The 12,705-nt window shown below is 36.6% G+C and overlaps 1 protein-coding gene across 1 annotated transcript in view; it reads right to left on the bottom strand.

Moving 5' to 3' along the window:
* The window catches only part of MMRN1 (multimerin 1), a 61,428-nt gene extending 57,594 nt beyond the window's left edge, over positions 1-3,834 (bottom strand). Inside the window, exon 1 of the mRNA XM_007184093.2 lies at positions 3,183-3,834. Coding sequence (XP_007184155.2) covers positions 3,183-3,769 — 587 coding nt within the window. The 5' untranslated portion in view covers positions 3,770-3,834. The remainder of the gene's footprint in view (positions 1-3,182) is intronic.
* Positions 3,835-12,705: the final 8,871 nt, after the last annotated feature.

Below are 12,705 nucleotides of genomic sequence, written 5' to 3'. Positions count from 1 at the left end.
ACTGAGCCTGAGAAAGCTTCCTGGAGGTATTATTATCAGGTGTAAAAGAAGTAGGTGATGGGAAAAGAAGACCATGCTAGCCAGAGGGACAAACAGGGAACAAAGGTAGGTTTAACAAACAGCATATTGCGGACTAGAAAACTACAAATTTTAATGGCCAGAAAGTCACAGAAGATGAGGCTGGGAAGGTAGGCAGGAGCCAGATCAAGGATGGCATTGTATGACCGACTGCGAATGAAATCTGGAATTTATTCTGGAGGCAAAGCATAGCCTCTGAAGCCTAAGAAGTGGGGAAATAAACTGGCCACTTGTATTTTCCCAGTTGGGATAATAGACTGTATTTGCTGAAGGAGTATAACATACGGATTGAGAGCTACGTCTCTGAAGCCAGCCAGCCTGGGTTTGAATTTCTGTCCTGGGATTTACTAGCTAAGTGACCCTAGTTAATTTTCTTAACCTCTCTATAATGAAATAGTCACAGAATCTTCTTCATGGAATTATGGTTATGATTAAAGGACTGAAAATATGTGAGTGTGTGTGTGTGTGTGTGTGTGTATGTGTGTGTGTATATATATATATATACACACACACACACACACACACACACACACACACACACACTCAGAATAGCACAGTACTAGGAAAAATGCCGTAAACTGTTTGCTATTATTATTATTTGCTAATCAAATGAAAATATGAAAGACCTCTTTTGACCTTACCAAGGCTTCTTTGCATCAGCACTGTGTCCATAATAGAGGGACCTAAGTTTTCTCTAATACCATTATCAATGGCATGGCTAATGAGTAAGAAGTCTGGGACTTAATGAAGTAAGTATTACTTAATGAATGAATACTTAATGAAAACTATTACCGGGACTTCCCTGGTGGTGCAGTGGTTAGGAATCCGCCTGCCAATGCAGGGGACACGGGTTCGAGCCCTGGTCCAGGAAGATCCCACATGCCGTGGAGCAGCTAAGCCTGTGCGCCACAACTACTGAGCCTGCGCTCTAGAGCCCGCGAGCCACAACTACTGAGCCCACGTGCCACAACTACAGAAGCCCGCGCGAAGAGCCCGTGCTCTGCAACAAGAGAAGCCACGGCAGTGAGAAGCCCACACACCGCAACAAAGAGTAGCCCTCCCCTCACCGCAACTAGAGAAAGCCTGCACGCAGCAATGAAGACCCAATGCAGCCAAAAATAAATAAATAAATGAATTTATAAAAAAAAGAAAAGTATTACCAAAGAGAATCTTAGCTCTCTAGGACCTCAGGATGTAGAATCTCTAAGTACAGTTAGTTCTTTTCTCTAGAAATAATTTAAGATTCTTTTCATTGGAAAATGCGTGGGATGGAGTTCTGCTCAGCAAGTTACACCTTTAATATCTTGTTTCCTCCTAACATATAATGAATTTTTAAAAATCTGAGATATGTTGGTGCTTGCTTTTTATATAACACATTCCTTGGGAGCAGGAATTATTTTTATTTTAAAAATTCTATGTTTCCCCCGAGACCAGCAATGTATAAACAGTCATCAAATAAGTAAGGGTTCATAAGCTTTGACAGTGAGGTCTTTGGATAAAACAACTAGCATTTATTTAAAAACTAGTATTCATCAAATTATCAATTACTAGTTCTAATTATGAAACAACCATATGCCACTTTCTATATGCTATGTAAAATTTAATTGGTATTTTACTTTCAACTGTTTCCTTCTTTTGGTTTTATTTACTAGTCTATTGAAAAATCCCTTTATAATAACATCTCTAAAAGGTTCAAATCATTTCCTATGAGTGCCTAAGATTTCTATACAATTGGTTTAAAAAATTAAATCATAGTCTAACAAAATATGATTAATAGAAATGATCTTATACAAGACTCAGAAAAGACTCTCAATAAATTACGTTTTTTACTTAATAGACCACATTCTGTTGTTCCTAAACATGAGAAAGTTTAATTTATATCTGTTAAAATGTCTGTTTTAGACAGTCTATCTATCCTAAGTTGAACATTTTGTAATCTGTAGCATTTGTTTTTACAGTAAATTGGCCTGTTCCAAATTCCACCATGTTAATAAGTTTTTATAAAATCAAATTTACATTCATGTTTTAAAAAATTCCATAACCTTTGAAATACAGTGAAAAATGGATTTGAATAATAAAGAATACATAAATACAAATCTATTGGCTTATATACTTCCCAGTGTCTCATGTTTATATCAACAACAGTGTTAACACAATGCCTTTCATATAGCAGGTGTTAGTTGCTATTATTAACTTGAATTATTTTATATAGTCAGGTGTTTAACTTTGAACATTAAATGAATAGAACATTGAAGTGCATTTTCCAGGGTTTTGTTTTTGTTTTTTGGTCCTTTTGAAAGACTTCTTTAATGATACTCTTTTAAGCTTTGTTTTATTATTTTGCTTCAAGAATTCAAATTGAATTTTCTCTAATTTTAAATCAATTTGAAAAATTGGCCTTTCTAGTCAACACATTCATAATGATGGCATAATTCAGTATAATGGTACTAGTAAAATATGACTTGTTGAGTACCTATTCTGTGAGAAGCATGTGTCTAAGCACATCTCAATTATTTGAATCTTGCATGATAACCCTGCAAATTTGGTAGTTTTATCTGTACTCCTTATACCATACCTGTATTTTACAAATGAAGAAACTGAGATTCAGGGACATCAATTGACTTGCTCAAGTCAAGGATCTAGACAGTACTGGGGCCAGGATTCCAACCTAGCTCTGCTTAGTTTGAGCTTGATAACCATATACTTTCCACAGTGCAGGCTGTTTCAGTTTTTAAATCTGTTCACATCTTAACTGTATTGACATTTTTTCTTTCATGTTGTGCGTGTAATTCTCAGCACAACCAACATACCCTTGATCTGAATTAACTAACAGTCACTGTGAGGTTACATTGTTTGTTACCGACTATCCCCAGTTAAAGCACCTCTATTAGTAACTTCGACCACTTCAATTAAAATAAATTGCTGCATTTTGTTTGTTCATCTTTTCCCTTTTAGATAAGGTAACACTTAACTACCTCACCTAACTGAAATATGATCTGGTTTCATCTTGGACATGAAATCGTTTTCTGAAAGTGAGACAACTGTTAGCTTGCAATCTTATAAACCTTATAGTTAGAAAGAAAAAAGAAAAGAATGTTTCTTACTTTCCTCTAGTTGTTTCAAAGCTTGATTTTTGGTAGCTGGTTCTTTGGCTTCCAGGGCTGTCACCTCTGCTGAGGTACGTTTCCCGTGGGGATCGATTTCCCACGCCTCTAACCGAGTTGAGAGAAATGGCTTGTTCATCCGACTTTCTGGCAAAGCTCTGAAGAAATTGCAGGGTGGAGTTGGAAAGGACCACTGACTCTGCTTTAGGACTGAACCTGATGCTCGATTTGGCCGGGAGGGCAAGAGTTTGTAACTTCAGTACCGCTTCTGTCTTCCCTGTGGGTGTGGGAGTTGGGTTTCTCACACGCTCGGGAGATGCACTTGTCTCTGAGGGAAGCAGTGTTGATTTCAGAAGACTCTCTTCGGAAGTGCTTGCCTCAGGAGCTGTGGCCATCTCCACGGATGTGACCTGGGTGGTTGGCTGCACCTGAAGACTTTGTACTTTGCTCAGAGGAACCGGAGCAGAGGTCTGGGGGTTCCAGGAGTTCTCATCCTCGGGTGTAGTCCAAGTATGTGTAGTGTTGTTAAGCCCAATCCCCCCACTCCATAAACTAGAAAGCAGGATGAATAGTCTTGCTCCTTTCATTTCAGTAGTTTGAAGCTAGAAAGCTCATGTGAAATTGGGAGGGGGATAAAGTCCTTCTAGCCTTTTCGGTGGCTGCTTCCACACTGAATCTGCGAAGACAGAACTTTGCCAATTTGAGATGTGTAGAGGAAACAGGTTTCTGTGTTTTGTAGTGGACTCAGGAAGTTTGATTTCCTGTTTCTGTAGGTTCTGTGTGATCTGTGACCTCTGGTAGGATAATCTATGGAAGCAGTGAAGGGTGTCTGACGAAGCTAAGGGTAAATGGAAAAACACAGGCAATTATTATCAGGAAAACCCATGAGAGAAACATGAAGTAACTTTCCTAGGTTCACTCATATTTCATGTGTTGCTGATTTTGAAGAGAAATTTCACGTTGATAATGGAATTTTGTTTGGATGGGCTGAGTCAAGGAGTTTATCATTTTGTTCTGCTATACAAGGAACTTGAGAAAGTTTTGTGATGCTTCCTTTCCACTGTGCCCCATCCAGAGAGCCACATTTTGTTCAAGGACATATGTGCATGTACACACGTAAACAAAAACTCATCTGCAATGTCTCTGCTCTTTCACACATCACAGGCTGAATTGTGAAAAATATATATACCTCCCTATTTTTATATATACACTTCAGCTGTAGCATTATTTGAAGTTAATCTCAATGATGATAATAAAAAAGAAAAGCATAAATTATTGAATTATGCGAGTATACAAGAAAATCACTTTAAATTATGCTCTCCAAATTTCTATTAGAACCAATTAATGGAACGAATAATCAGAAATTTACTTCCTCTATTTTCTAATCCTTATCTTCCAGTGGTTGGGGGTGATTAGTATTTTCCCACTAAGGAAGGGATGAAAAAAAGTGGAGTCACATGAAAATAAATTAAACTGGGATCAGTTTTTGTACTTCTTCTGTAGTGCAAAATATAACAGCTGCAGAAAAGAGGAACTAAATTGATCAAAGACTTTTCTATGGTTGTTTTCCCAGTAGAGGTGCTTCATGGGATTTATGATTTCACTACTCCAACAAATGTCTGATTCTCAGACTTCCATTAAGTTCTCTCATCTGTAAAATATTCCATAGCAAACTTTTCAGACATACAAGTAACAAGCTGGAACTGTTCATCCATCCATACATTCCTTTCTTCCTTCCTTCATTCATTTAGTAATTACCCAAACCCTCAGTCAGCTTTAGTAAGGTACCCGCTTAGGTGATGAGATTATAAAGCAAGAATATTCTTGGCTCTCAATTTGCTCGTGGCCCATGTACATTATCTGAAGGCTAGATCTCTGTGTAATTAATCTTTCTGTCAACTTCTATGTGTGGCATTAAGTTCTTGTTAAATATTCAGTCATGGAATGTTTTCTTTCAGAACTGGAAAATTGGAAACCTCGTGACTATTTGGTTATATATTATTGTAGATATATACTCTTGTCTCTAATCCTGGATACAGGACACCGGGATTTGAAACAAGACCTAGTTTTCCTCTGAACTACTAACTTTTTGGTGTTAATACTCTTTTCTCCCCTTAATCTTTGCCATTCACTTATACAAGCATATTGTTGACATATTAGAGAGTATATAGTGTGAGGTTATTTAAACTACGATACACAGGAGTCAGCAGCAACCCCAGTGGACTTTGACATGGATTACAAAACATCTGTTTCTCGGATATATCACAGAACAATCCCACAAACTTTGCGTTAGTAAAAGAGCAGAAAGGTCCAGCACAGACAATTCAGGCAGCAATTAATAACTAAAAAGGGTGATGAAACTGCATAATTTTCACAACACAAACATGGTTTTCAGTACTAAGAAAAAGACATTACAGCTTCTTAATCTGGAAAAGACACAAGCAACTATCTTTGGCTTAGAGCAGAATAGTAATTAGAAAAATCCAAGTAAAGTATTTCTATTTAGTGTACAATTTTAAATCCATTTTCCTAGATTTAGTAAAAGTCGATGAAGAAATCATCTTGAAAGTTTAAGAAACAACCAGAATAATGACACACGTAGATTTTTTTGCTTCTATGATTTGAAAAAAACATCTTGATCCTGTTTAGGACAAGTGAACTTGAGTGGTAAAGGGTCACTCATTGGATCTATAAGTGATAACAAATGGCTCTTAAATGGTAATAAAAACTGAACTGAGCTAAGCAATCCATTCCTCCTCCTGTAAGGTATTGACCAATAATGATTTTGGTTACTCTTATCCTAGCTTACAAGTGACCTTGCAATCAAAAGGCTAAAGGTTCTGTATCTCATTATCAATTCACTAAGCCATCTTGTGCTGTAACTCCCCAGAGAAGCCCCAGCTCATCTGATGGTTTTAGATACATGGATCTTCCCTTAACTGGAGACAAAAAGTATCTGTACTCCAGAAACTGTCAGAGAAACTGCTTTCTGAGACTCATTAATACTTATCAAATAACAGTTAAAAAATAATATTCCTCGGATTATTGCCTAAAGAATACGCAATCATTTTTCTAACTACTCTAAATACTGTCCTTGGATTAAACTATATCATCAGATTTTTGTATACCTGGACCCCATCATTCTGCTACATCCCTGTGCCTGCTAAATTTTTTATATTAAATTATGTTTTACCCTATTGCCTTTTTTTCCCACTGAGTAATTTACAAGAAAGAAACTATGAAACTCATTATATTATGTGCTATCAGGAGGTTTTTATGTCATTTTTCATTGTACCATAAACAAAAGATTGAATATGTATTGCAAAAGTGGTTCTCTCTAGGTGATGATATAATGGGTTTATTTCAGTTTTCTTTTTCTTATGTATTATTATTATTTTTAAAAATAAATTTATTTATTTATTTTTGGCTGCTTTGGGTCTTTGTCGCTGAGCACGGGCTTTCTCTAGTTGTGGCAAGCAGGGGCTACTCTTCGTTGTGGTGCGCGGACTTCTCATTGTGGTGGCTTCTCTTGTTGCAGAGCACGGGCTCTAGGTGCGCAGGCTTCAATAGTTGTGGTGTACGGGCTTGGTAGTTGTGGCTCGTGGGCTCTAGAGCGCAGGCTCAGTAGTTGTGGCGCACGGGCTTAGTTGTTCCGCGGCATGTGGGATCTTCCCAGACCAGGGCTCGAACCCGTGTCCCCTGCATTGGCAGGTGGATTCTTAACCACTGCGCCACCAGGGAAGCCCTCTAATGTATTATTATTTAATTTATTATACATTATTATTTTAGTCTTCTAATCATAAGAAAAAACAAAAAAGTTATTAAGTTGAAACAAAAATATAAATATGAGTTAAAAGAGAATCTTAAATTAAGGATTTCATGGTTTGTAAATGGTGCCATGTATTATTTAAAGCCATTTTTACAGCTGCAAGAGGTATTATCCTTTGTAAAATATTGGGAGTAAGGAATAACTTCCACTAGATTAATAGGACTTCTTAGCGGCTTCTTTCTTTCTTTCTTACATGAGAAATTATTATTTTCTTAAAATAGTGTGAAACTTTTAAAATAATACTTCACTACAGCCCTTCTCCATAAATTGTCACTGTCAAAAGATAATTGCAGAAAACAATGCTCTAAGCTTTCTTCGATTTTCTGTTGGTTGAAAGTATTAAAAACGTGTTACATTTATATGTGGACCCAAGGGGGTTATAACCATACGGTAAAAGGGCTGGGGGAAGGACTGAAACAGATTTACATGTGATTTTGATGAGCTAAGCAATGTGCTAAATAAGTTAAATTTGGCATATTATTTAATTCTCCTAATCATGCCAAGTAAGTATCCAACTCTCATTTTACTGAGAGAACATCAGGCTTAAAGAAGTTAAGTAACTTCCTAGGGTAACGCACTGGTAATCGATAGATATGTATGTCCAATTCTGGTTCTTTCGATCATCTGAAAATATGCCCCCAAAAGAAATAGTAAACATCTAAGTTTACAAAAATCTAGAGAAAATAATTTTCAAATTATCTTAAATTCATTTTCTCTATTGTTTTTAACTCAATATTTAGCTTTTATTTCACAGTTAAAACATATAGTGAGATAATGCTAATAACATTATGATTTCTATTTGTTCAAATTTATGGAATTAGAGCGGAAGTGTTGTGTTTATAAGTTTGCTTTTAGTCTAATCTTTACTTTTTATTCTTTTTGGTTGGGTGCCTTTTTCTTTTATTCTTTTTGGTTGGGTGCCTTTTTCAATTCCTGTGCAGTATTGTAAGTGATGACATTGCCTTATCCTTGACAGCACAGATAATATGCTCCTTTCATTTGCTAGATTGGAACCTCCAGGACAGTATAAGACTGCTACATCCCCGGCATCTAGAACAGTGTTTGGTAGGCATTCAATAAATATTTATCAAATACATGAATGGATAAAACTATGAATGTACTTCTATATATCTGTAGTAGCACCTGTCAGGGGTTAGAGAGGAGGATCTATTTCCCCAACTCATAGCCACACAAAAGGAAAAAAAAGCAATGTAAATAAACACAAGGTACTCCCTTTATGAATACAGCTTCAAAAGGTCTCCTAGAATACCCTTTCAATCAGATTACCTCTTGCAAGTCCTTCCTAAGTAAAACTCAGAAAGTCCATTGTTTTTACCTCATCTGTTTTCAAAGTATATTTGAAACAGTTTATTTTGAAACCATTGCAGACACATGAGAACTATAAAGCAAAGTCTAAGGGCTGTATAAGAAAGGGTAATAACAAAGTAGTTATGCCAGAAAAATCTCAGGTGTGCAACAAACTGAAATTAAGAGTAAAATTTAGGTCTAAGTAAGCTGGTAGAAAAGGGAATATGGAAGTATAATGAGTCATATAATTCTTAATATTAAATGAGAGAAATGTATTAGTTTGTCAGGAAAAAACACAACATATTTTGTAATAACATAAAAATTTTAACTTTATAATTAGGAACATTAAGAACAAACTGATAAAAGATGACCAAATATCCTTCATAAGCAAATGTTTATATTGGTAGGATGCAAAACTATACTATTGCTTATTTTATATTTCCAATTTAAGTAGAGCAATACACTTGAAAAAGTAAATTTAAAAAGTCTTTAAGACTAATTTCTTTTGCACATTTTAGAAATAACATTTTCTTTACCTTCATGAAAGTTATGTTTGGTCATTGAGTGATTATCATTAGTGACTTCTGCTTCTGGAACTATGGAATAGACATACTTTTCCCTATTCCTCCTGCTAAGTACATCTAAAAATCCTGGACACTATATGTAAAACAAACATAAGACTCTGAAAGGTGAAGAAAAGAAGGCAGATTGGCTAGGAGACCCAAGGAACAACATAGCATTGGGTTCTCTAGATTTTCTTTTTGCCTCATACCTCCTAGACTGAGTACTGGAGAATTTGGCAAACTAGAAACACCAATGGCATGAACAATAAAAAACCCAAGAAAAGCCAAAGGACCAGAAAATGGTCAAGAAAGAAAGAAATCTTATTAGACAATAACTGCTCTACTAGCACAAAATACCACAGAAAGAACTGTGGTGCTGCCCCATCCCTGCCTGCAAAGGCTGAATGGAGAGCTTAGGCTTCCACACTCACAAGGTTTGTACAAGCAGCCTCAGCCCCCATCCCTTCCCTGGGGTAGTGACAAGAGAAGGCTAACAGAGGAGAACTTAGTCTCCACTAAGTCACTGCCATAACCCTCCATAGGCTGGGTAAAGGGCAAGAGAATAGAAAAAAAATAACTTTGAGGCATGCCAGGTCTTCACTGAGCACACTTCAATGGTCCCCCAAAGGCAGGTGATATGGCAAAAGGTCGGAGAAATATCTTCCATGGTGTAGAAATCCAGGGGTGGTTCTGGGGAAGAAAGATAACTCATCAGAGATGAAAAAAATAGATTTTTTACTGTAAAGTAGGAGATCTCCCACAGTGTTTTAATCATCTCCTCTTCACTGGTGAGGAAGGAATTCCCACCCTAAGGTTATGGGGGTGGCAGAACATGACACCCAATACTGGATGAATGAGATTGGTAGCAGTTTATACATATATTCACAGAGCTGGGAAGGAAGACACCACACACCATGCAGGGCGACACAGGGGTTGCACTTGAGAACAGAGCAAACAGCCAGGAGCTGTAAGAGGCAGGCTGTGTAATATCAAGAGTATAGGTTCCCCGCCACCCACCCCCCCCCCCCCACCCCCCGCCCCCAGCTCTCACTGGCGGATGCAATTGGCTTGTTTGAGTAATTCTACAGTCTGGCAGAGAACTGAAATCCACTACTCAGGGACAAGCAGGAACTGTGCCTGGTCCCCTTGATAAGGAGAATTATTTGGCCAGGGGACCTTATCCGCTGGAGCAGAGTGGGGAAGGGAACTTGTGGTTAGGCCATATGAAGCCCTCGGGGTTTCACATGCCAAGGCAGCATATGATAGTAAACCTTAATTTTAGGTCTTATAACACACAAAGTTCAGAGAGCTTTTTCTGTATTGCAAAGAATAAAGAACTCTCTGGAGCTTTGTTTCTGCTCAGATCTTAAGCTTAGTTGAAAGGAAAATACTGATCACGCTCTCAAAGTATTTAAAAACTATAGTGAGTTAAAACTAATAAAAGATGCAACAACTCGGTTTAGATTAAACCGAGCTCACTACAAATTGGTGCTAGAGGCCTGACAGGAGAAAAGGTATGCCCTTCTCTGAGGTAAATATTATTTACTACAGTTCTTTTACACATAATGCCTCTCAAAAATTATGAGACAAATGAAGAAACAAGAAAATGTGACCCATAGTCAAGAAAGAAAACATCAGTAGAAAAAAATCCAGAAAAGGCTCAGATATTAGATGTACTGACAGAGAATTTAACCTAACTTTGCTAGAATGAGGGCAGCATGTCTGAAAGGGAATTTCAGCAGAGACAAAAACTATAAAGAAAATGGAAATGCTAGAAACAAAATATATGATATCAGAAATAAATAATTAATTTGATAAGCTTAATAGCACTGTGGAAATATCAAAGAAAACAACTGGCTAATTTGAAGACAAGTCAAAAATAAATTGTCCAAACTGAAACACAAAAAAGATAAAGGTGTAGGGCTTCCCTGGTGGCGCAGTGGTTGAGAATCTGCCTGCTAATGCAGGAGACACGGGTTCGAGCCCTGGTCTGGGAAGATCCCACATGCCACGGAGCAGCTGGGCCCGTGAGCCACAGCTGCTGAGCCTGCGCGTCTGGAGCCTGTGCCCCGCAACGGGAGGGGCCGCGATAGTGAAAGGCCCGCGCACCGCGATGAAGAGCGGTCCCCGCACCGCGATGAAGAGTGGCCCCCACTTGCCGCAACTAGAGAAAGCCCTCGCACGAACCGAAGACCCAGCACAGCCAAAAATAAATAAATAAATAAATAAATAAAAATTAAAAAAAAAAAAAAAAAAAAAAAGATAAAGGTGTAGACAAAAGGAACAGTGCCTGAGATCTGTGGAACATTTTCATATGGTATAACATAGATATAATAGGAATAAATAAAAGAAAAGAAAAGAAAGTGATTAGGACAAAAGATAAAATTTTAAAAGATAATAGATAAGAATTTTCCAAAATAGGTGAAACACATTAACCCAAACACTAAAGAAGTTCAGAAAACCATGAAAAGGAAATTGTGCCTGGACATACTGTAGGTAAAATCCTGAAACACCAAAGAAAATTTTGAAAGCACTCAATAATTTTTCTAAAAAGTCACAATTACATAAAGGGTACAACAATTATGGTTGACTTTTTATTAAATACAATGAATGAGAGAAGACAGTGGAATGACATCTTTAAAGTACTCAAAGGGAAAAAAACAGTTAATTTAGAATTTTATATCTATCTAGTAAAAATATCCATAAAAGTAAAGGAGAAATAAAGATATCTTCAGTAGGCAAAACCTAAAAGGATTTTTCTCCAGAAGACCCACATGCCAATATATTTGACAATTTAAATGAAAAAGATATATTATTTTTTTAAAAACTTACTAAAATTCATAGAATCATAAAAAAATCTAAAAAGCCCCATTCATAATAAACTTTCCAACAAAGAAAACTCCAGGCCCAGATGGTTTCACTAGTAGGTTCTATCAAACATTTAAAGAAGAAATATTATGCCTTCATGAACTCTTTTAAAAAAGGAAGTAATATATTCCAACTCAATTCATGAGGTCAGGAAAACACTAATACAAAATATTACAAAACCAAATACTTCAATAAAAACAAAACCACAGACTAATGTCCTTCACAGACATGAAAACAAAAATAACTAAATAAGCACACTATGTAAAAGGCTATTATATCATGACCCCATGGCGAAAAAATGGTAGAAAAATGGTAGAAATTCAGATATTTGAACAAACTAGCTATCCAGAATATAAAGTGAATTCTGTAAATAAATAATAAAAAGACAAATAATCCAGTTAATAAGTTGGCAAAAGCCTTGAACAGACACATAACAAAAAAGATACACAAATGGCTACCATACACATGCAAAGGTACCCAGCATTTTTTGTTATCAGAGCAAAGCAAAACAATTAAAACTATAATGAGATACCATTTTACTACCATTAGAAGAACTGAAATTTAAAAAGACAACACCCAATGTTGGAAGTGGGTAAAGCAATCAGAACTCTCATATATTTCCAGTAGAAGTGTGAAATGGTACTACCACTTTGGAGAACTGTGAGACAATTATAAAGTTTAAATATATATCTCACCCTTGATGGAGGAATTTTACACTGAGATATTTACCCAAGAGAAATAAAAACGTGTCCACAGAAAGATCAGAAAAGATCAGAGCAGCCTTATTCATATTAGTAGCCCCAAACTGGAAACAACCCAAATGTCCATCAAGAGAAGAAGATATAAATGAAGACGGAAATGTTCATACAGTGGAACACTACTTTGCAACAAAAAAGAATGAAGTACTGATATGTGCAGTAACATGGATGAGTCTCAAAATCAATATGTTGAATGA

Source organism: Balaenoptera acutorostrata, chromosome 5 (assembly GCF_949987535.1).
Source record: "Balaenoptera acutorostrata chromosome 5, mBalAcu1.1, whole genome shotgun sequence".
Classification (NCBI taxonomy): Eukaryota; Metazoa; Chordata; class Mammalia; order Artiodactyla; family Balaenopteridae; genus Balaenoptera; species Balaenoptera acutorostrata.
Note: the sequence above shows the minus strand (reverse complement) of the source record. Positions and strands in the feature narration are given on the sequence as shown.